Genomic DNA, 25,815 nt, shown 5'->3' with positions numbered 1-25,815 from the left:
GACATCAAAAACTGCAAATTTTGAAATGAAATATTCCGGTCAATTTTTGTTGTACGGCAATTCAACTTTTCTTTTTTCATAATGAGTATAAATTCCTAAATATAAGTATAGGAACCAAAGGATTGTATAAAAATTTAGGTTTCGTAATTTTTATAAAATTGTTTTCTTTAAATTTAAAACTGCCAAAACATGAATATTTGAGCCATTAAATTTTTTTATTTATTTATTTATTTATTTATTTATTTATTTATTTTTTTCCATTTAACATTTACGTCTCTCAGCAACGGTTGAGAAGACAAAGGACCAGTAAGAACACTGTGCAATTACAAAAAAAAAAAAAAAAAAAAAAAAAAGAACGAGAGATAGAGAGAGAGGGGGGGACAGTTGTATATCTCCGGTCCTATTGGACCGACAGGCAAAATTTAATTTGCGCACAGCCATTCCCCGCGGCCCTCGAATATGTTTCCCATAAATTAATTAGCATTATAATAACATTAATTATTTTCACAAAAACGTGAAAGGAAGATTTAAGATTTTATTGACTTGGAGTCCAATATTAAATCAATTTCATTCCCATTAAATGTGAACAGGAGTACTAAAATCTTTAAATGAAGCTAATTCATTTACAGTGTGATATAAATCTTATTCAAAGATTTGGAGATACAGATTTTGTAAACCTTTATTCGTATCTTTCAAAATACATTTCAAAATAATTTTTGCAAGAATAACCGATTTGATTGGAAATATGTTTGTACGTGAACAGATTTTTCTGTAGTTTAAAATTAGTAAGTCTGAAAAAAAGAAACCAATCTGAGTGATGAGCATCTTATAATTCGTAATAAAGATAGTTTCTAATATTTTTTCTCCAAGATTACAACTTTATTAAAATGGAAAAGCCATGAGGTGTTGTTGTACCTGAAAGCTATAGTAAGAAATAAAAAGGTTTATAATTATTTACTTCTAAATATTGAGTTGAAACATAAGTAATGGCCCTTTATGTTGTGTTTAAAATTACGCGGTAAAAATAAAATGTATTGGCATAATGTTTTGTGTTATTCGAAAGAGAATTTTTCCCTCTACAAGATGGCGTATTTGATTTTTTTGTCTGAGCTAATTTTTGTTATTTCTCAGATCATTAAAATGGAGTGTCAAGTAGACAAAAATAAGCATTTTCGACACCTTCTTTCTGCGTTTAATCGAGGTGCTGGAGAGATTTGTAAAGAGTATGGGGAAGGTGCAATGCCTGAACGAACAGTAAGAAATTGGTTTGCCAAATTCAAATATGGGAATTTCGACCTCGAAGCCGCTGCTCTTTCCCGGACGACCCAATGAATTTGATAAAGAGAGTTTGAATCAACTTCTGCCCGAAGACGCGCGTCAAACCACTCGAGAGTTAGCCGAACAAATGGGTTGTAGCCAAAGGATTCTAGTTCGATATCTTGGGTCTATGGAGAAAGATCCAAAAATTCAGATATTATTGACTAATTTATTAGTCCAAAGCGGCTTTGTCCCTGAAGGACTATTATTTTCGTTTTGCGATCTTGCGTTGAATCACTATAAATGTCCCTTCCACTTTTCAAACTGTTGCCACCCAATGTTAGAGTCCTGCATTATATTTGAAGAAATTAAATAATGAAAAATCTGCATAAATGTATGTATATTTCTCACATTGTGATAAAACAACGGTACATAGATCCATCGAATTTTGAATGACGTAATTCTGCTGCGAATATGGGCATGTGGAAGACCAAATTTGAAATTTGGAATTTGTTTTATGATCGATTTCATATTTTGTAAAACTTTAACGAATTTTTTAGTAGCAAACTCAACGATTTGAAAGGGAGCAACGGCAACACTCTACGGGGGAAAAAAACTTTTTACCTCCAGCGCGAGGAATTGTATATCCGGAAATTCTAAAGATTGGCTCATTTAAAAAATTTTTTGCGATATTGCTGATAAATTGAATTTTATGGTTTAAGTGAAAAGAACATTTAATAAATAAAGGTATCAGGTTCAATGTTTCTTCTAACCTTCTTCGGAAACATACAATGACCTGACTAGAACAGAGAGCTTACTAAAGCTATGTTTACTAATTGTAGTAAGTAGACAGGATACAGACGAAGGGTATACAAAACCCTTTATTTTTCTTTATGTACAATGACTTCCGTACTTCGGAATACAATGACCCTCCACTCGGGGTCTAACTTAAAAGATATCAAAATAAAACTAAACTCTAATTTAACTTTAGAATAAGATTGGCCTTATAATAACAGGAAGCGTATGTAGCACAGAGACTGTGAACACTACAATACGTTTAATTATTCAAGAGGATTAATACCTCTGGCCTGGAAGGCAATTAGCAACTGCGTAACTTCTAAGGTAAGCGGCCTGCTTCGAACTCACGGCTTCCTCTCTCACTCTTGGCAAAAAGGCCACACTTAAATACTTGGCGTTCGCCAGACAACTTTGCATAAACTCCTTCACGCTATAATTCTGGCCGGAAGTAGAAAATAAGAAGTGATAGTAAAGATTTAAAATAAAATAAACGTTAGTAAAACTTAAGATCCTTACATACTTCCCGCCAGAGTTAATTTGTTTGAAACTGAGGTCTAAAACGACCTTGTTGAAAACTTTTAGCTCTAAAAACTAACGCGAGGCCAACCTTTTACAATCATAACTTAGCTAGAAACTAGAAAATTTAAAAGAAAGAAATTTGTTACAATAGCAGCTCCCAGGATCTACAACAATCTTTTTTTTTCATCTGTACTGCATCTAACCAGGAGCTTTATTCAATTCTGGTTCCTTCCAGAGATCTGGAAGGAAAACTAGTTTAATGAAATGTTACAGAATGACATTGCAAATAACATATAGAATATACTTTTCTTAACATTCTTATTTCATTCATGACTATTTTAATTATCTCTCCCCGTGCTCTCTGACATGTGTTGTAAAAACACCAAACACGAATGTGTTTCTGTCTATGTGTTCAACACTTCCTCCTACAATCAAAACACTAACGTGTTAAAATTCAACATACGAGACCTCTTAACACACCCTACTTTCAACTCTAAACCCTGAGGTACTATTCTAAAAGTGGCTAACTCTAAAGTGTAGCGTCAGAGAGCCTAACTCCATCATTCAACCTTTAACATATATTCGTCATGATTTAATCTTTACAGTCACACGAATAACAAATTTTTAACATTACTTTCACTTTTACCATATCACGGTATTTCTTAACATTTAAAATAACAGTTCACATGTATATAAGAACATATCAACATGCCGTTAATTTTACACATTTGAAAACATACATTAGTAGTACATTGTTAACTTCTATTCTTTTCAAAGCAAGTGCCAATTCTTTCTACATTGAAATAATACTACATTTCAAAAAGTCTTTCAGACTAAAACTTCTTTCTTGCTAGAATGTTTTAAATAAAATTTATACAATAACTTTTTACAATATTTAAGTCTTACACAACGCTATTACACATCAACTTTAGTTTTACGCGCGAGTAATTGAAAAACATAATAAGAAAATCGGTCACAACTCATTTCTCGCCCTTTTGGCGATAAAGGTAGACCTCGCATGAGGTAAAACTTCTTGAAATCTGCCACTTGCAGTAAGAATGAAAGATTAACTTAAGTTTGTAAAGTAACATAAAATTTTACTTATCTTTGTAATATTCAGACATCCTTTTCTGGGCCCAGTCTTTAAAGGTATAGGAGATAGTAGCTTGGTTGATCCTCCTTCTTGTACGGGCTCGCCCTTCAGTGCTTTCCTCTGGAAGCTTCCGTTTTTCACCACTACGGCCACCCTTGAACATCTTCCTTCTGTCCTCTGCTTGTGGTCTTTGCCGTTTGAAGGCAGCTGGTCTTGGTGGAACCGGGAAACTTCTGTCGTGATCCTGCTTGGACCTCGTTGTTGGCCGTTCAAATTTTTCTTGTACTTTTTCCTCCGCCGCTGATGGCCCTTCCGCAGTTCGGCGACTTTTGCTGCGGAGAGTTCTGTCGGATGAGTCAATCTTCCGTTTCACAGCCGGGTTATAGTTGCCGTCCTTTCTCCCGGTCCTTTATACATACGTCGTCCTTCTCCCTTCTTCATTCTGGGGGTGTTCGTGAACTCTGTTTTCTGGACGGTGGAACGGCTTCTTTTTCTTTGTACCTTCAATTTTTCCGCGGGGCAATTTTCTTTTCACTTGCTTCTGTCTCTCATTGGCTTGCCCTTGTACTTGTCGTTTTCCCACCTCTGGAACTTGTACCTGCGGTGTCTGCCGTACCGGATCCTGCAAAAGATCTGAAAAGATTTTCATTTTATTACGATCAAAGTAGGGTTTAATTTGATCTATATTTGCGGAACAGGTTTCACCATTTCTTGCCTTTAACACTACAACAGCGTGAGTTATTTTTTCTATAACATATGGTCCTTCAAAGCGTGGAAAAAATTTGGCAGTTTTATCTTCTGGTGCTGAAGAAAGTGAATGCTTAATTTTTAAAACTTCATCCCCTACTTTATAAGTTACTCCCCGTCGTTTCAGATCATAGTATAACTTCTGTTTTCTTTGTGCTACTTCCGTATTCTTTTTTTCTTCTTTTATTAGTTTTTCTATATCACCCATTTTAAATTCTGGGGCTCTTTGTTGCACATAAAATAGTTTATCTAACGGTGTTATAACCTTTCTGCCTAGAAATAACTCAGCAGGAGTTTTGCCCGTTGTATCATGTTTTGCGGTCCTAAGGGCGAAAGCAAATTCATTGACATAGTTATCCCAGCTTTTATGAAAATTTTTAACATAACTACGGATAATTTTCACTATATTTCTGTTGACCCGTTCCGCTATATTTGATTGCGGCCGATACGGGACCATTTTTAAATGACGTATGCCCAGTTTTTGACACATGTCTTCAAATATATTACTTACAAATTGAGGACCATTATCCGATATAACTTTTAGGGGCGCCCCGTATTTTAAAATATATTTATTTAAAATAGAATCAGTAACTAATTTCGCGGAGGCTCGTTTTAAGGGAACAATTTCGGTCCATTTACTAAAATGATCAACCATAACAAGGAGATAGCGATTTTTATTTAACTGACTTTTTGGGAAAGGGCCCAATAAATCGATGCCGATTATTTCATTTGGAAATTCGGATTTAATACTATTTAGAAACCCGGCCGGGCGGAAATTAATATAATTAACGGCTTGACATGTTGGGCAGGACTGGACATACGCCCTTGTTAACTTTTGCAGTTCAGGAAAGTAGACTGCCTCGCGTACGCGTTGGATAGTTTTTCGAATACCAGCATGAGAAGCTAAAGGGCTGTCATGGAGCTCTTGCAGGATATTTAATCTAAGACTAGCTGGGATAACAGGTCGAAATTCGTTGTTGGAATTCGTAGTTTTTGTGTAGAATAATAGACCATCTATTAGTTCGTAATGGGCCGCCCTATTTCTTATCACCACAATATCTTGGTGGCTAAAATTTTCAGGATCCTTCAAATACTCATAAATACTTCCAAACTCAGGATCCTTACCCAGTTCGGTTATTACAGTTTCTCGGGAATTTATTGTACACGCTGTCAGCATTGCAACTTTTACGGTATTACCCTGTTCGTCTAATTTAATTCGTGATAGGGCATCTGCTACGATATTTTCCTTTCCGGGGGTATGCTTGATTACCATATTATATTCTTGCAGCTTGAGTGCCCATCTTATTAACCTTGGGGATAAATTTTTCCCTGAGTACAATCTAGTTACCGCCGCATGATCAGAATATACTGTTATCGGCGCCTTTCCAAAATAGACTCGGAACTTTTGCACTGCTAACAGAACTGCAAGTGCCTCTCTCTCGGTCGCGGAATAGTTTCTTTGTGTTTGATTTAAAGTTCGGCTAAAAAATGCCACGGGCTGCTGATTTTGCGAAAGTACCGCTCCTACCGCATAATCCGAAGCATCCGCTGAAATTTCTAAATTTTCATCCTTTTCAGGAAATTTCAACACAGGGGCTTGCGTTAATGCTTGTTTTAATTTTTCGAAAGCACTATTGGCTTCGGCCGTCCACGAGAATCTTGCCTTTTTCCTTTTTAATTTTAACAATGGCTCAGCGATAGCCGCAAAATCTTTTATAAAGGACCTATAATATGAACAAAGTCCTAGAAAAGAAGAGAGCTTCTTTGCCGTGTTTGGAGTCGGATACTTTTGTACAGCGATTATTTTTGATTCATCTGTCTCGATCCCTTTTTGCGATATTTTGTAACCTAAATATTTTAATTCAGGGGCTGCAAATTTGCATTTTTCGACATTAACTTTTAGACCGGCCTCATTTAATAAAGAAAACACCTGTCTTAAATCCTGTACATGTTGGTCTAGATTATCACTAGTAATAATGATATCGTCTAAATAGATAAATGTGGACTTTCCAAGAACAGGTCTTAACACAATGTCCATGCATCGCTGAAATGTTGCCGGGGCCCCAGAAAGGCCAAACGGCATACGCAAAAATGCATAAGTGCCAGACTTGGTTATAAAAGCAGTCTTAGGCACGTCCTCAGGCCTGATCCCTATTTGAAAATAACCATTCGTTAAGTCTAAAGTCGTCATAAATTTGGTTGATTTTATGTTCCTTAAAATTTCTTCTATAATCGGTAACGGATATACCGGATATTTCGTTATGGAATTTAATTTACGGTAATCAATAGCGAATCTCCACCTTTTTGGATGCTCCAAAGGATAATCATTATTTTTCTTACATAAAACCACCGGACTAGCATAACTACTTGAGATAGGCGTTATGATCTTTTTACGTAGCATATCGGTAATATGCCATTCTATAATTTTTTCCTTATTCTTATCATACCGGTATGGTTTTTGACGAACCGGCAATGCATCTCCGGTGTCAATACTATGGTTAGTAACCTGAGTAAATCCTGGAATATCACTAAATAAGGAAGCAAATTCACTTACCACTTGTCGGATTCTATCTTGCTCGTCATTAGGCAGGTGGTCAAGATTTAACCTTGGCGGTTCAACCTTTTCTACACGCACTGGTTTCATCGTCAGCTTAAGGGACGCTGCATTAAAATCCAGTGTAGCTTGTGCGTCTGAAAGAAAGTCTATTCCTAGGATTAAATTTGCTTGCAAATTCTTTACTATAAAAAACATCACCTTTACTTGTTCGTCCTTGATACGGATGTACAAAGGTACTTTACCTACGCACTTACATTGTTCTCCTTGCGCCGCTAATACTGTTGTATTATCCGCATTATATATGCGGTATTTGCGAAAATACTTTCTAAAAAAGACTTCTGCCACACAGGAACACTGCGCGCCGGTATCCAGGAGTGCGGTGGCCGGGATATTATTTACCAAGACTTCAATCTTCGGAAGAGTTAAATTTTTCACCATTACTGTATTTAACTTGTAGGAAGAGGGGTTTTCGTGGCCTTCGGATTTCCGCACCCTCTCGTCAGCAGAAATCCGTTTTAGTTTAAATTATTTTTCCTTTCGGTGCTTTCCTTCTTTCTCCACTGGCCTTGAGACTTTTTTCCTGGGCTGCTATTGAACTGTCGACGTTCGCCGGCTGTTTTTGAATGCTCGGGTTTCCTTGCCCACTGATTCGCTTTTTCTCCGTAGCCATGTGCTTGAGTTTGCTGTAGTCTTGGCGTACCAAATTGGTTTCGATGTTGATATTGGCGTCTTCTTTCGACGTCCGCCGTTCTTCTACTTTCAAACTGCATTGCTAGCTCAAATAACTTTTCCAGTGTAGTCGGATTTCGTAATTCAATAAAGTCTTGCACTTGGGGTAGTAACCTCGGCAAAATCACTTGAATTATTTCAGGATCCGGACGGTTTCCATACAAGAGCTTGAAAACGTGAATTTTTCTTAAAATAAAGCTCGAGAGGTTTTCCATTCTTTGTTGATATATACTGAAAAGTTCTGTTTCTAATTTCGCACGATCCCTTACAACAGGGAAGGCTTTTAGTAGGGCAGTCTTGAAATTTTCGTAAGTATAGGTGGGACTTCCTGCTTGACCCAAGAGACTTCTGCCGATACATTTGAACCAGTTAAGCGCTTGGCCCCTCAAAGCGCTGGTAGCTAAGGTAACTTTTTGAAACTCGTGCACGGGGTAGAGCATGAAGTGGTCATCCAATTTTTCCAAAAAACTGGTTACCTGTGAGTTTCCATTAAACGTTGCTTCTGGTTTCATCGAAGCGCGCATGGTCTGGACGATGTACCCAAATCCTTCCAGGGCGGCAGCTGGCATTTATGGATTCTGAGCCGTTTCTGCAGGCAGCACAGGTTCTTCTTGAAACTCGGCCATGGTTATTCTTCGTCGGGCGCCACTATCAGGTTCAATGTTTCTTCTAACCTTCTTCGGAAACATACAATGACCTGACTAGAACAGAGAGCTTACTAAAGCTATGTTCACTAATTGTAGTAAGTAGACAGGATACAGACGAAGGGTATACAAAACCCTTTATTTTTCTTTATGTACAATGACTTCCGTACTTCGGAATACAATGACCCTCCACTCGGGGTCTAACTTAAAAGATATCAAAATAAAACTAAACTCTAATTTAACTTTAGAATAAGATTGGCCTTATAATAACAGGAAGCGTATGTAGCACAGAGACTGTGAACACTACAATACGTTTAATTATTCAAGAGGATTAATACCTCTGGCCTGGAAGGCAATTAGCAACTGCGTAACTTCTAAGGTAAGCGGCCTGCTTCGAACTCACGGCTTCCTCTCTCACTCTTGGCAAAAAGGCCACACTTAAATACTTGGCGTTCGCCAGACAACTTTGCATAAACTCCTTCACGCTATAATTCTGGCCGGAAGTAGAAAATAAGAAGTGATAGTAAAGATTTAAAATAAAATAAACGTTAGTAAAACTTAAGATCCTTACAAAGGTAGCACACAAAAAGTTAAAAAAATGTCCCTTTGGGCGTAATGTAAAATCTGAAAGATTTCAGATTTTATTTTTTGTTTTTTGTTTTGTTAAAATAAAAATTTTTAAATTAAAAAACGGGCCATTGCTTATGTTGCATCCCAATATATGTGCGTTTTCTGCATGCGTCAGGTAAATTTTAATACAGTCAGCCCTTGCCGAACGCGGACTTGGGCAACGCCATTTTATACGCGAAATCTTAATTATGGCTATTTAATTTGCCCAACGCACTCGAGAATTTCAATTATACGCTGTACGCTGCACATCATCCTCCGTGTTGCTATAGTACTCTTTCATGACAATAAAGAAGTCAAACATTGCTTAGAACAGCAAAATATGAGCTTTAAAGCTCTAATTCTCAATAATTCTTCAGAACTTGGTGCTGGGGTTCTCACAAGACTCAAATTCCTTCCACCGAACGCCGCCCAACCGGCACAGTGGTTAACGTCGCTGACTGCCGTGCCGAAAGGGCTGGGTTTGAATCCCGGAGAAGGAATGGATGTCTGTAAATATATAATGTCCGTGCTGTATGAGGGCACTATACATTAACAATATGCGGTGAGTCAAAAGTCCTCTCGGGAGGTTAATAGTAGGGGAAGAAGAGTAGCAAATCCTCGGACCTGTTCACCCGGAGTGCTTCCATAAAACCTGGGGGCGAATTTAGCTAAATCGAACTGTCACTGTTAACTGTAAAGTGCTCAAGGCTGTTGCCAACAACAGGGAAATCTTGCGCTCTTTGCACGAGGAATTTCGTTGGCTTGGTGCTATGTCTTATAATGTCAGAGAAGTGAGCATTAGTCAACAACAACAACCTTCCACCGAGCACCGTTTCCTTAAACCAACCAATCGTTCAAGGAAAAAATATTCAAAGCCTATTATGTGAGGCATATTTACATCTCTGCAAATAAAGCAGTAGTCGATGGAAAACCCAGCACACTAATGGCATTTTGGAAGGAATTCAACATAAGACACTGAATAGGAATGATTAAACGGCGAATAGGAACAACTGAATTCATCAACAATGAATGCTTGTCGAGAACAACTCCAGAAGCTCCGCTCCAGAAGTTGTCAACAATTTTAGAGGATTCCAGTTGATTGAAAATGATGCCAAATAAATCGTACTAATTACAAAAACAAGAAAAGGCGAAGGATTTTCAGCTATGGAAGAAAGAGAAATAAAAAAATTAGTGGAAAATGAGAATGGCAAAATGGCAAGTCAAGAAGTGGATGATCTAATGACACCAGCAGTCGGTAAAAGCAACAATAATGAAGAAGATAGAGCTTTGTCCATTTTTAAAGATTTTGTAATTTGATTAGTTTTTATTTCAAATTGAAACTAATTTATTTAGTGATTAATTCAACATATTAGAGTTAATAAGACATAATATTAGAGTTATTTGACACAAACGTGTGTCTGAAAATTTAATATTTGTTGTTGTTGTGACTAATCTCGCTTGTCTGTTATCAAAGCAAGCGCACGAAATTCATCGTGACAAGGAGGCAAGTTTGCAAGAGCCTTGGGCTTTATACAGGTGACAGTACGACTTTGCTTATTCCGCTCCGAATTTTGAAGGTGGTCGGAAAAGAAAGGCCTTACCACCAAGCTCTCTAGAGGACTAGAGACTCGCCGAATATTTAAGCATGCCCACATGCCGCACTGACATTACACATTAACAAACATCTGTACCTTCTCAGGGATTCGAAGCCGTGCCCTTCAGTACGGCAGCTAGCGTCGCTAACCACTATCGTGGTCGGGCGGCGGCAATTTAATATTTAGCTATCAATACCTTTGCATTACAAAATGAAACAACGGAAATTTCTTACAGATCACAATGTTCGGATTTCAAGTCAGAAGCTAATAAAAATTGCAGAAATTAATAAAAATTAAAATATTGTAATAATAATGACGGAAACGATTTCTTTTCTTTGAATCATTATTGCAGTTACTGTACGTTTTGATAAACAATTAGTAAATAAAATTTCAAATAAAAATTTTTGTTAATAAAGTTTCTATTCTAGGGAAAAAAAAATAAATTAAAAAAAAAGTCTGAAAGGTTTCAAATTTTAAATTACGTCCAAAGAGGCATTTTTTAAACATTTTGTGAGTTACCTATATTTATTAAATATCTTGTTCTTCACACTTTTTCAATAAAATTCAGCTGAAGAGCAATATCGCAAAATAATTCTAAATTGAGCTAAAAATAATTCTAAATAATTCTAAATTGAGTTTCCGATACACAGTCTCGCACGCTGGAGATAAAAATGTGGGTTTTTTTTTTTTTTTTTTTTTTTTTCCTGTACAAAGTTGCCATTGCTCGCTTTGAATCCTTGAGTTTGTCAATCAAAAATTCGTTAAAGTTTTACAAAATATGAAAACAACAATAAAACAAATTCCAAATTTCAAATTTGGACTCCCAGATGCTCATATTCGCAGGAGGATTACGTGATTCAAAATAGCATGGCTTTAGGTATCGTTGTTTAATCACAATGCGAGAAACATACATACATTTATGCAGATTTTTCATAATTTAATTTCTTCAAATATGATACAAGGCGATAATATTGGGTGGCAACGATTTGAAAAGTGAATCAACGCAAAATGCCAAAAACAAAATTATTAATCCTTCTGGACAAATTGGCCCTTTGGAGCTGTAAGTCGAACCTCAGATGATTTCAGAGAGTGTATTCGGACAGCATGGAATTTGAGACCACCGCCTTATCGGCCACTAAATTTCCATTGCTTAGAAACAAACGTATATGTGGGAAACATCACAAATAAAAAAAAGAACTCCTGCGAAATCCCACTTTGCATCAGACTCTTCACTTGTTTGCTCAAAACACGTGCCCAACAGAGCTGCTTTTTGCTTTTAATACTTGACACGACCCTGTTTTAGACCACAAGGAGATTATCTTACTTAAAAATCGCCATCCTCGGCGAAACATTTCTCCAGCGCGTTGCAGGTGTTGTCCACATCCTGTTGGGAGAGAAGGCTTCTTCAAAACATTAAACGTAGGTCAGTGTGTCGGTCAAAGGAATAAAAAGTAAAAGAAAGCGAGTGGGCAAGCGGAAGAAAGTTCTTCCGGTTCGCCGCCGGTGTCAATTAACTAGAAGAAAATAATTTCCGGTTAACCTTGCGTCTTTTCTTTCATTTTTCTTTTATGATGCTCCAAATCCATTTGTTTCTTTATCTACTGAGTAGCTCTCTCAGTTTACGCGGTCGTAAACGATACCACTTTTCCATGTTACTTTTTCGATTGTCTGTCGGTCAGAATAAATTAAATTCTTTACCTGGGCACGAGACCGCGCAAAAAACCGGAAGTATTGTTTGCAACTAAATCAACATGGAAGTAGGTTTTGTAGTGATACTGTGTTGACTGGAAAAACTTTGTGAAAGTGTTTCAATGCAATGCTGCAGAATTGTGTGCAAACATGTAGTTGCTGAACGAAATAATGCACAAATGTGTAGTTGCTACGCTTTTTCAAAATTATGCACAAATATATAGTTACTTACAAAATAAGGCGCAAACATATGGTTGCTATGTGCTGCTTCAAAATTATGCACAAATATGTAATTGCAATGCATGACTCCAAAATTATCCACAAATATTGTATAGTTGCCATACAAAATTATGCACAAATGTATAGCTGCAAAATTATGCACAAACAATAAGTTTCTGCACGAAATAATACACAAATTAATACTTGCTATGCATTGCTGCATAATTATGCACAAATATTTAGTTGAGAACAAGATTCTGCCCAAATGTATTGTTACGGTTTTTGTATTTATTTAGTTTAGCTATTTATAGTAGAATTTGTACGTAAAATTGTTTTATATTTCTGTGCAATGCAGCATGAGACTTATCCGAAGAGAAAGCTAAGCCAGAAAAATTACATACAGGAGCACGGGCATGTAACATCTTAATAATAGATACCTCGCAATTGTACTTTTTTAATATCCAGAAAAATCGAGAAAATACGAAAATTTTCTCGTGCATTTAAAAAGCTTATAAAAGGCTGGAGGAAAACATCTCAGTTCAGTTGTTTTATGAGTTGTTTAGTGTAGCGAATTCGCGGTGAAATCGGATTAGCTTTCTTTATTTTGAATTACTGTTGAACGTTTTGGTATTTTAAAACATAACTTCTGTGACATATTGCAATATTATAGGAATATCTGAGGAAATTTAAGCATTTTGTTTTATTTGTTGCGATAATAATCAATTTTATTCACTTTTCATCGGACTTGTGCATTCAATTTATTACGAATCCGTACGCACGCAACAATGTAGTTGCTGAACAGAATTATGCTCAAGTATATAGTCGATATGCAATGCTGTAAAACCACAAATGCATAGTTTGTGAACAAAATTAAGCGCAAGCGCAGAAGTATAGTTGCTAGGCATTGCTGCATAATTATGCACAAGTATATAATTACTTGTCAAAATTATGCCCAAATATGTAGCTGCTGAACAAACGCATAATTGCTGAGCAAAGTTATGAGCAAGTATATAGTTGATATGCATTGTTGTAAAATCATAAATTCATAGTTGCTGAACAAAATTATGCGCAGAAGTATTGTTATTGTGCATTTCTGCATAATTATGCACTAGTACATAGTTGCTGAAGACAATTATGACCAAATATATAGTTGCTGAATAAAATTATGCATAAATATACAGTTGCTGTACAAAATTATGTATAAACGCATAGTTGCTGAATAAAATTATGCGCAAACGTATAGTTGATATGCATTGTTATAATATTAAGTAGAAATACATAGTTACTGCGACTTCTCATAAGGGGAGTTATTACCTATAAATGCTTGTGAGAAGTCAGGTCAGAAATTAAGCCTTAGGATTATTAAATATGACAAAAGAAAGGACAAACTTGTACCGTAGTTGGGAAAAATGTAGCTGTAATTAAGATTATCATTATATTCTGATCATAATTATGTTACATAACTGCAGCTGCATTGTAAATGAAATTAGATTACGCAATTACGTTGAATTTGCGATTATAGAGAAATCGTAATTAGAGTATGATTAAAAATTACATCATACAATTGCGTAGTAATAATCGATAGAATTGATAATGATGCTGACTGCTCCGCCTAGAATCTCGGAGAAGGTTTGGATATTGTTAGTTTATAGTCTCTGAGTAGCCTGGGCAATGATTTAGGTGATGAGATGGCTAAATAACCGATGGATTTGATCATTCTCGACGAAAGCCTTAATCTGCAAGTGCTTGGACATTCTGCATAACAACATTATAATCATTGTTAAAAGATAAGTTCCCGATTCTGTAAGTACAATTACACTGCATTGCAGTTGTTTTTTAAGTACAAATACAATAGTAACTGTACTTAGGACATTTCCTATGTAGTTAAAACTGCTGTGCAATTATATTTATAATACTCTGTAATTATAATAATAATACTGTCAGGTGATAGATATGGCATTGCAGAAAAGCCGCCGATAGAGGTCGTATGATCGTAATCGAGAATCGGAGAGTCTAGTTGAGAATGAGAACGAGGTGACCGATATTCCTGAATTATATATAAATATATGTAAATATTTAGTGCAGTAATAAAGGAATGTATAAAACCCATCATCCTGCATAATGAAAGCTTATAATCACAATTTACCACTAACCATACTGTCAAATCTTACAACAATACTGTGTAATTGTCTTATACTGTGTGCCGTCCAAATGGTATAGTGGTTAGGTTAGGCGACTACTATGCCAAAGGGCCCGGGCTCGAATCCCGGAAAGCACACGGCTGTAACTGTCCGTCCATTCCTAGGAGATAACAGTGGCCGCCTATTAGGTGTGGAAGGGGCCAATGTCGAGAAAGACAAAATATTACCCGCCGTTCGGAAAAAAATATTATACTGTACAGTTATATATACTTGTGGTCTATAATACTGTGCTATTGTAGGTCCTACAAATGACCGAATGGTTAAAATTGCTGAATACTGGAAGTTCCCTCATAGGTAGGTATGAAAAACTAGTTAACACAAAAACTAGTTATGCAGTCATAGGACAGCATAACTAGTTTTTGTGGTTAATCCCATATGTAACGTGAAATACGAACCAATTTTCCTTAGAAAGTCCTCCACGAAGTCATCCCTTCTCTTAGCCAGATAGCTCTTTCGTGCTTTGCTATATTCGAAAAGCCATAAAATAAGTCATTTTCGATGACAGTTACCGTTATATTCAATAGTAGCCATAATGAAAATTTACTTTTCTTGCAAATTGTGATATCATAATTGAAATATATATCTCGCATAAACTAAATACATGTAAAAATTAAGCAGACGTATCCACGCATACTGTTGTTTAGCGTTTGCTTAAGAAAATCATGAATTATTTATAAATCAATTACAGGATTACTTACGCGATTTATAACTACAGCTACATTTTAACTGCTTTAAGTGTGATTTCAATTACATAATTGACTTAATTGTAAGTGCATTTATGTTGTACTTTCAAGTATTTCAATTACACTGCATTTCAGTTAGCAACCTATTACATAACAGATTAACGGTTAATCCTTGTTTACGTTAATTTTCTTTAAAATATTCAAAATAAAGAAGATTTTTTTTAAAAAATTTTCAAAATTAAAAACATGATATCAGTACGAGAAAGAACATTCACTAGGAAAGAACAGAAAAACAAAACTATAAAACGCCATTAGCGATACTAGCAAAACCTTACCGGATAAGTTATTGATCCCAGTAGAAACCTAAAGAATAACCACATGCAAAAAACACAAACAGAGTGGCAAGCCACAAGAAACAGGGGAAGGGATGCAAAACATGCCAAAACCAAAAATGAAGAGTTATATCTACATTTTTGCTGCATCGTTATCAGGAGGTTGGCGAAAACAAAAAAGCCAATAAACAAAATAGCCTGTTTCTGAACTGAGAAGGACACAAATTAAACTTTGAACTTAGAAAAACAGTCTCAGAAAATATGTATAATCTCTGTCTTTAACAGTCTAACACCTACAGGCCGAAGTAAGTAATGCAATATTTGTAGCATCAGAAAAAGAGACAAATTCAAAACAATTGAGAAATAATGGAAACAAAACTTGAAAAAATAATAATCTAATACTTGAAAAACAAAACCACATGCGAGTTTTTAATTGAAAATTGAAAAAACAAAACGAAATGCAAATTTTGAAAACATACAGACCGCTTGGTACTGCCGATTGCAGTGAAAAGAGAAGGGAACTACTAGATCTTATAACAGTCCAATGTACTAAACTTCACGGCTATATGACGAAAGAAATCTCTTTTGAATCCGTTTTACAATCCGTTTTAGAAACAAGACTCCTTTATTTCGTCCGTACGTACAGACTTCACCCAAAAAATTCGCCCGAATGGATGCGGGAATAGTCGAAATGAATATTTCCTTTGAAGTATGATACCCGAAAAGTTTCTGGATTACAATACTTCCTTTACTTCGTAGAAGGAAGTAATTAACAATAAAAACGGAATTAATATATTTTGTAGTGTTCTTTATTGCAACTCGATAGAGTTGACATCCCAGAGAAGATCAACGATGAGATTTGATTACACCCTTGCAACATTTTTGTTTTGAAGGAGAAGTTTTAGAATTATATCTTAAGTATTATTTACGGTTTCGTAAGACATTCGCATATTCGATAAGAAGAGCTTAAAGCGATGTATCGTACAAAAACAGACCTTTACCCCACTCTTTTTTTTTTTTTTTTTATTCGAACTCGGGATCATCTGATTACAGAAATAATTACAGTTATTCCTAACTCTATACGAACACATAGGTTTTGATTCTTTACACATTCCAATAATCTTTTCATGGTCTGACCACCTAATTGGCCCGCATATCATCAGTAAGAGAATAATTCCACCTAACAAATGTCTTGTTATGCTTAACTTGCACGCTTTCCACCAATTAGATGAATAAAGCGAAATGTGATTTTCCACTTGGATGGAGAGCAGCCGCATTGTAAGAGATTACTCTGAGACAACAACAAAATGATGTATCGAATGAGACAGCAAATCCGAGTATACACGATTCCTCAACGCTGGACGCGAATTCGCCGATGAGCTTGAGACTGTAAAATCTTATCAGGGTGGCTTAGTTTTGAAGATCGCGTTTCGCCGTACCTTGGGATTCCATGCAATTCCTCTAGAGCAGGGGTTCTCAGTCAGAAGATAATTCCTCCCTCCCTAGGGAGGGTTTTAAGTTTCAAGTGGTGATACGGTCAGCCTTTTATTCATCTGTTAGATATTTAGTTTTAGCTTATGAATATAAAAAATTACGTTTATTCAAGTTTTGGTTTTTATCAACATCTTCTACACTTTCTTTTATTTCATTTATAAAACACGCCTACTAGCAGCCGAGTGGTAAAGTCGCTAAACATTGCTAGTTTCAACCTGGGTTCGATTCCAGGCGAACAGGCTGACTGCATTGGCATTTTTCATTGTTTTCTCCAAGAGTAAGGTGTATACGTGCCAGTTTCCCTTAGAAACTCCGGACCCACCAGCGGCCGAGCGGTAAAGACGCTGAACACAGGTAGTTTGGTCCGAGGTTCGAATCCCGCGAACGGGCTGGCTGCATGGGCGTTTTCGTGGTTTTCCCCATGTGTAACGTGTATACGAGCCAGTTCCGCTTAGAAAGTCCTCCACGAAGGCATCCCTCCCTTTAGGCAGATAGCCCTCGTGTGCTTTGCCATAATTGAATAATCCAATCCAACTCCTTAAAAAATCCTCCTCGAAGGCATCTCTCCTCTTAGACAGATTGCCCTCGCGTTCTTTGCCATAATTTAATAAATAAACTATTTGTAAAACTCGTTGAAAAAAAGCCCCTACATCTAAATAAATACGCATATATAATTATTTTCCGAATTTGGGAAAGGAGAGGAGAATAACCTTCTAGCAATGGTAAAATGGGTGCGCGGGACAAAAACGGTTGAGAACCCCCAACTTTGAACTCTAGATGTTCCACAACTTAAAATCTGTTATGAAATTTGCATTCGCTCTTGCGGTTGCGCAGGGCTGAAAAGTGAAAAGTCCAAGACTATATAACGTGGCCCCGTCGAAGTACCGCGTGCGTCTACAGAGTATATAATCCTACGCTAGAAGCCAACTGGCTCGATTTTCGAAGATGTATAATAAATAATCTAAAATTTCAACACCAATACTGTATTAATACCCATCGGAACAACTGCCAGATATTTGTGAACAATAAGTGTGACGAAAAAATCTTTATAATGGGATGTATACAAATTCTTCTGAATTGCAAGGGCATGCTAATGTTTTGGAAACTCTGTACGGAGCTTCTATAGAATGTTTCACTAGATCAGTAGCATCACGGGACAGTTGCCTGTATTACCATATGGTGAAGTCCTGCTGCCTCGTATGCTTATACCTGTCCTCACCTTTGTGAAGACTGTATGATGATTACGGCCCTTGATGTGCCTATCCGGTGTGGGTGTCATTCTGGTTATCGATGTGGCCAGGGGCCGTGATTATCTTCAGCGTGGTGCCGCAATGTGATGTGCGGAATACTAATGTGGAAATTAGCTGTCGAAGACTAGAATGAGAGTAGAAATCCAATAGATTTTCTCCGAACAGCATTTACTAGTTCCATGCAGTTAAGCATGGAATTGTTGCAGTCAAGTACTGGCCGCCGCGTAGACTCTACTGACACAACGTAGTAGTTTATACTAATTAAGTTAATTGCTAGTTACCCTTCTTATGTTTCTTCTCACATGTCATATGCTAACACGCCCTGTTATCTATTTTGTAAAGCAAACCGCGTTTTCCTACGTATTATTCTCGACAACACCAAAAACCAAACAACAAAATCAAAATTCGAAAGGATTTTTGAATGCCCTGCGGACCTGAAGTATAGATCTAAAGTAAGTAAAATTACAAAATAGTTTTTATTTCTTTTGTTATTGTTACTTGTAATAATTATGAAGTTTGGTTTTGTTTTATTTGATTATGGCAAAGCGCATGAAGGCTACCTGCTTATGTGGAGGGAATTTATAGGAAAAACTGGCTCGCATCTCCGTGTGTGTTGTGACTTATCTCACTTGTCTGACAGTAACAGCAGAACAAGCCCACGGAATTTCTCCTGGCAAGGAGTACTCCTATCGTTGGCAAGAGCCTTGAACACAGTATAGGTGACAGTACAACTTCGCTCAGTTCCGCCCCCAATTTTGAAGGAGAGCCCCCCCGGAGGGGACACATCCAAGTGTTTCCCACCTCCTGTTTTCCTACCACCAACCTCTCGAGAGGACTTTCGGCTCGCCACATATTTAGAGTGCCCAATGGTGCAAACTCGCTATACATTTATAAACATCGTGTCTTCTCCGAGATTCGAACCTGGGCCCTTTAGAACAGCAGTCAGCGTCGCTAATCACTATCCCGGTTGGGCGGCTCGCATGTACCTTACACATGGTAAAAAGCATGCATGGAATTGAACACAGTTCGAACTACCAGTGATCAGCGATATTATCGCTCGGCCGCTGGTCGACTAATAATATAAACCAAATCTGTTTTTATGAGCGAAATTGCAATAAAATAAAGATTTTCTTTTCATTTTCCGCTTTCAGCATTGATATATTTTCGTTTATAAGTTTTATAAGTTTTTATTTACTCTTTTAAGCAGAAAAACACTTGACTGAGGATAACAGGGGTTCCACTGAAAAAACAAAATGCAGTTTTATGGATTGCTTCAGCCCTCTAATCTTGAACCATTAGTCAAGTAAAAACTTTATTTCAAATATTCTAACTTATCTAAACTATTTATCTGTTAATTCCCGTTTATTTTGTATGCAGATATTATTTTCCCTAGATTTAACATTGCAAAATTTGGACCTGCTTTGACTGTTTGAAGTTCAATTTATAGAGATAAAATGCCTCGTTTAAGGCCATGCATAGTTAATATAGCGGAAATTTGCAAGGTAAGGAAAATCTGACAAAATAAAAGTTTTATCTAAAATGATAGTTTGTTTCTGACACCATGATAGCAGACATGCGAAAGTGATAAGCAACATTTTATCCACGTTTTCTTTGAAAATGTAAACAGCGTAATCATCTATTAAATGTACAAAACATACATGCATCTTAATTTTGGGTATTAAATTGCATTTGGGGCATCTAAAAACACAATTGAAAAAAAGGTTTTTATACAGTAGGCTTATATTTAAAGTGTATATAATAATTAATACACTAAAAGGAGAAAATTTTATATTGCGAATAATAAAAGCGTGATAAATTAAAATTTATAATATGGACACCACACGACTTCCTTGTACGGCCTATTAAATTATACACATTTTTTGCTGCACTTCATTTAAGCTTATTTCCCCGGATTTTATTAGAAATATATTTCTCATTCAATCAATCCCGTTCTCACTTCGCGACAAGGCAAAACTACATAAAAACTGTAAAATACAGAAAACCCTAAAACATCAGATAGAGTTAAAAATAGTTTAAAAAAAAATTACAATTAAAATGAAAGTTTCTACACCAATACAAGCCATTCGGCCAACGTGTAAAAAGACAAAATTTTCGGTGCACAAAATTGAAAGTTTTATTTATCAAATGCTTGGCCATTGACCATCAGGTCATTAGGCAAGAAAATTGAAAGTATTTTTGGTAACACTGTCGAAAAAGACACCGAAGTTGGTACACAAACCAGCTTAATTCACTATTCTACTAAGAGTTTAAAATGTAAACAAATGGGCGGCCTCTTTAGGCCCAGCGACACTTAAACTTTTAAATTGTTGATAATTCTACAGCTACTGCATGCAGATCAACTAAAAGCATGAAAACCTTAACCGGAACAAAAGACCAACATAATTCAATCACTTTTAAAGCAAAATATGCACAACTTACCAACATTTAAAAATTAAAAAAAATAATAAAACTGAGATCACCGACCTGGGCAACAGATTAGCATATATACATACATCTGAAGGGCCGATTGCAACGAATATGTGAGATGCACAACTGCATGTTACAGCAGTCCCATATACAAAATTTTAACGTTCTACCATTAACCATTTTTGAGTTACGCGAGATACATACGTAAGTGCAGACATCACGAAAAAACCTTTTCTAGATCCATTTTAAACCCAATTTACAATCCGCTTTGGAAATTTATTATTCTTTATAATAAATTTATTATTTGAATAAAAAATACCAGACAAGAAGTAGCAGAATAAAATTTTATGCCTGAGCTTCCAAATAACTTCCTATATTTTACAGTTAATGGCTCAAAATAGTTACAATTAATGATAAACATAATGGTTTAAGGTATTCCCAATCGGTCGTGTAATATAGTCCCAATTCATATTTAACGTATTTCCAGTTCACGGTTCAAGATATTCAGTTTATAATTCATCATTCCTCATTCATGGTTCAATATATTGCTAATGCATGGTTTAACATATTACCAAATAATGTTCAAACAAAACACCAAATAATGGTTCAATGTTTCACCAGTTTTGGGCTGCAACTTTTTCAGTAGTTTAATTTGGTAAAGGTAGTAAAGAGGTAAAGGCTTTTACATTTGAAAACGCAAAATTAAAAAATAATAGCCTGTACATTTGACAATGAAAAATGAATAAGCCATTATCTTTTTGAATTAATAGAAAATTCAAAAAGATAATGGCTTATACATTTGACAATGCAATTAAATTAATAGATTTCTTTATTTAATTAAATTCTATATTTATTTAGTCTTTCTTTATTCTTTTAAAAGTCTTTCATTATTCTAGTTATACTTTTAAAAATGTATTTAATATTTTTTCTTTAACCACATGGGTGCATTTGACGACTGAGTTTTGTCATGTACGGTTATTGACAAGTTACGGATGATGTAAGTTACGGATGATGAGTCTAATTCGTCACCCTTAACTTATGCAAAATTAAAGATGTGCATTCTTGTTCGTAGCGAGAATGATTTGTAACAGTTGTAAAAGGACGTTTCTTCCAATGAACCTTTCCTTCAGTGAACCTTGTTTGCGATAGACTGCCCCAAAGTGTCAGAAATAAACGATATATTTTTACGAAAGCGATAACAAATGTTTAAATGAAAGAAGAGACAGAGAAATATGATGCTGATGACTACAGTGAATTACAAGATGAAAATTTTAAAAACAATAGTGGTGCTGATAGTGAAATATTACCAAGATAATCAGAAACGCACTAGACGCTTATCGAGCAGTTATGATGAATGTTCTAATGAAGAACTGCCAGAGGAATGGATTTGGAAGGAAAAAAGAAAATCTCGCAGAAGGAAAACGATTTGAATCCAATACCTCGGATGAATTATATGTGTCTGCGCAGACAAGGTGATAAGCCTAATGCTTTAAATGTTCTGGAGTAAGTCCTGAATGCAGCCTTTTTAGGACATTACTGTAGAAGAGACAAATGAATAAATGAATTCTCAAATTAAAATAAATAAATAAATAAATAAAAATAAAAATATGGAATGTTTCAGATTTTAAATTACGTCCAAAGGGGTGTTTTTTAACATTTTGTGTATTACCTTTCTTTATTAAATATCATGTTCTTCGCACTTAAGCCATAAGATCCAGTTCAACAGCAATATCGCAAAATAGTTTTAAAATTGAGCATATCTTTACAATTTCCCATACAGAGACTCACGCGCTGGAGATAAAAATATTTTTTCTGCACAACGTTGCCATGGCTCGCTTTGAAATCCTTGAGTTTGTTAATCAAAAATTCGTTAAAGTTTTACAAAATAGGAAATTGATCATAAAACAAATTCCAAATTCCAAATTTGGTCTTCCGCATGCCCATATTCTTTGGAGGATTACGTCATTCAAAATCGATGGCTCTATGTACCGTTATTTTATCACAATGCGAGAAATATACATACATTTATGCAGATTTTTCATTATTTAATTTCTTCAAATATAATGCAGGACTGTAACATTTTGTGGCAACAGTTTGAAAAGTGGACCGACATTTATAGCAGTCCGACGCAAAATGCCAAAACGAAAGTTTTGGACTAAAAAAAAAAAAAAGTGTCACATTTTCTTGTTTTATTCAATCTTTTCTCAATTCATTATATTAATGTTCAGTCTTTTCTCTAAGATGGTTTACAAATTTTTTTATCTTTTTTAGATTAATGTTTTGTGCGCTTACTTTATTTATTAAATATCATATTTTTGGCATTCATGTTTTTTTCCATGCAATTTTGCCACTCCTCACTTGGAAATCGTTGAGTCTGTTAATCGAAAATTCGTTAATTTTACAAAATATGAAATAGATAATGAAACGAATCCAAGATTCAAAATTTGGGCTCCTAGGTCCCCATTTTCGGGTGCAGAACTACGTTATTCAAAACTTGATGACTCTAGGTACCGTTGTTTTTTCGCAGTGCTAGAAATGTGCATGCATTCATGCAGATTCTTCATTATTTAATTTCTTTAAATATAATACAGGGAGACAATATTTGGTGGCAACAATCTGAAAAGCGATACGCCGTTTATAGTGACTCAACGCTAAATGTCGTTTCGAGACTAATATACGATTCGGGAGCAACGTCCTTTTTGGGCTAATAAATAAATAAATTCTCAAATAAAGGAATTCTCATACAAAATCTACTGCCTTTATATACTCTGAGCAAATTAAATCTGTTCCAAACGCAAAAGACATTTTTTCAAATAAATCTATGTCCAAGGTCTAATAAATACTTTAAATTTCTTTAACGAAAACTGGCCTGTCAACTGTTTTCAGATCGTGCGCCTGCCGGCTATTTGAGTTTGAGACTCCTCCTCTATGTTACGAAAAGACGATGCGTCATCAGCCGGCATTGTGATGTTGCTATGACTACACAGCATGACGGCAGAATGTGGTGTGGTGTGGTGTATTTAATTATGGCAAAGCACACTAAGGCTATCTGCCGAAGGGGAAGGATGCCTTCGTGGAGGACTTTCTAAGGGAAAATTGTTCGTATACACGTTACACATGGGTAAAACCACGAAAACACCCATGCAGCCAGCCCGTTCGCGAGATTCGAACCTCAGACCGAGCTACCAGTGTTCAGCGACTTTACCGCTCGGCCGCTGGTGGGCTGACGGCAGAATGAAACAGAAGGCTGTTACTGATTTCTTTCCCTAATATATATGTTACGTACATTGTACAGCCCCTCTTTTGTATTACAGGTACGTTTTTTCAAGTTTACAGTACGTATCGTACTTAATGCTACGTGTATACCTACACACTTGAACGTAGATGTATTTTATATCGCTTTATACCTGCATGAATAAATTCACAAAAGTATGTAAAAAAGACTAAAACTATTTAAATTCTCTTTGTGCTAGCGTCGCTGGCAGCCGAGCCGGAGGTCCCGGGTTCGAATCCCGGAGAAGGCATGGATGTCTGTAAATGTATAGTGCCCGTGCGGCATGGGGGCACTCTAAATATGCGACCAGTCGAAAGTCCTATCAAGAGGTTGATGGTAGGGGAAGAGGGGTGGGAGTCTCTCAGACCAGTCCCCCGCCCCGGATTGCTCTCGTTCAAAATTAGGAGAAAACTCAGCAAAGTTGTACTGTCATCTGTATGGTGTGCAAGACTAATATATAGTAAGTGTTATATGGTAAAGTAATTTTAGACATCAAATATAGAAAATCTCATCAACAATTATATAGCACTTACCACATTTTCATAAACATGATTCCTTTTATTATATTTGAAATATGTTAATATATATCTACTGTAATTTACGAAGCAGAATGTAAATGCATTTTAAGTAAATTTTTTGGACAAAAGCAGATACATGAACGTTACGGAAAGGATTTATTTCTCGTTTAATTTTATATTATAATCTTTAAGCATATTTAAGCTGCCGTGGTTAGCGTCGTTGAGTGCCGTGCCGAAGGGTCCGGCTCCGAATCTGGAAATACTGGGAAGTATAAGGTCCGAGTTTTGCTTATCCTAGTTAGTCCGAGACCAGAATAGCTAAAAAATCGCGATTCTACTGAATATACAATTGCTAATATTTAAAATGCATTTAATTTATAATAAATAAAGCTGATAATTTTCATGAACTTTTGCAATGTGATTGCAATTAATAAATTAATATTGCATTATTGCAGTTAAGGTTGTTTCTAATGCCATGTAAATAAAAATTTCAAATAGCCATTATATAAATATACTAAGTACAATTATTGAAATAATATTTTTATCAGATTTTCTTGGATGACTTTAGAATGAGTCTTAAACGCCATATAATTATTCATACACACACACACACACACACACACACACACACCACACACACCAAAAAAGTAAATAAATAATTAATCTGATGCGAACTCCATCTTACCTCTCCGATCTGGTATCATCTGCTTTCAGTTTTTTCTGAAAACCAAGATGTAGAAAGAGTTACGAAGACTAAAAAGGATTATTAGGTTGTTTCAAGGGCATCCGAATAATTGAATAAGTTACGAATAATGATTTTGTAATCTGAAGGAACGCAACTCTGCGTTAGGGCCCGGTAGTAGCTTATTTTGCTGCTGGCGCCATCTGTTAGTGAGGATGGTAATTAACCCACCTATATTTGGAGTTCTTGAAGATGATTAGTGATCTTGAAAAATCGAATTGAGGAGTGCGGTATAAAAATTATATATTGGCCCGCATGGCAAAAGTGTACCTCGGCTTCCACAGTCTGTTTTCCAGTGTGACCGTGGTTGGTCACCCTGATCAGCGTGGTGGTTAGCGACGTTACGTGCTGTACCGGAGGGCTCGGCTTTGAAGCCTAGAAGAGTTCACAGATCATCATTCGTGTAAAAGGCATGCTGCCTTTTGAGGCCTTTACCAT

The 25,815-nt window shown here is 36.0% G+C and overlaps 1 protein-coding gene across 1 annotated transcript in view; it reads right to left on the bottom strand.

The window, feature by feature from the left end:
* LOC118195594 (beta,beta-carotene 15,15'-dioxygenase-like) overlaps positions 1–25,354 on the bottom strand; it is a 106,853-nt gene extending 81,499 nt beyond the window's left edge. Inside the window, exon 1 of the mRNA XM_035366930.1 lies at positions 25,321–25,354. Within this exon, the coding sequence (XP_035222821.1) occupies positions 25,321–25,339 (19 nt within the window). The 5' untranslated portion in view covers positions 25,340–25,354. The remainder of the gene's footprint in view (positions 1–25,320) is intronic.
* Positions 25,355–25,815: the final 461 nt, after the last annotated feature.

This window comes from Stegodyphus dumicola, chromosome 8 (assembly GCF_044657685.1).
Source record: "Stegodyphus dumicola isolate Sdum_Otavi_A_Nest chromosome 8, ASM4465768v1".
Lineage (NCBI taxonomy): Eukaryota > Metazoa > Arthropoda > Arachnida > Araneae > Eresidae > Stegodyphus > Stegodyphus dumicola.
This window is presented reverse-complemented; position numbering and strand designations above follow the sequence as displayed.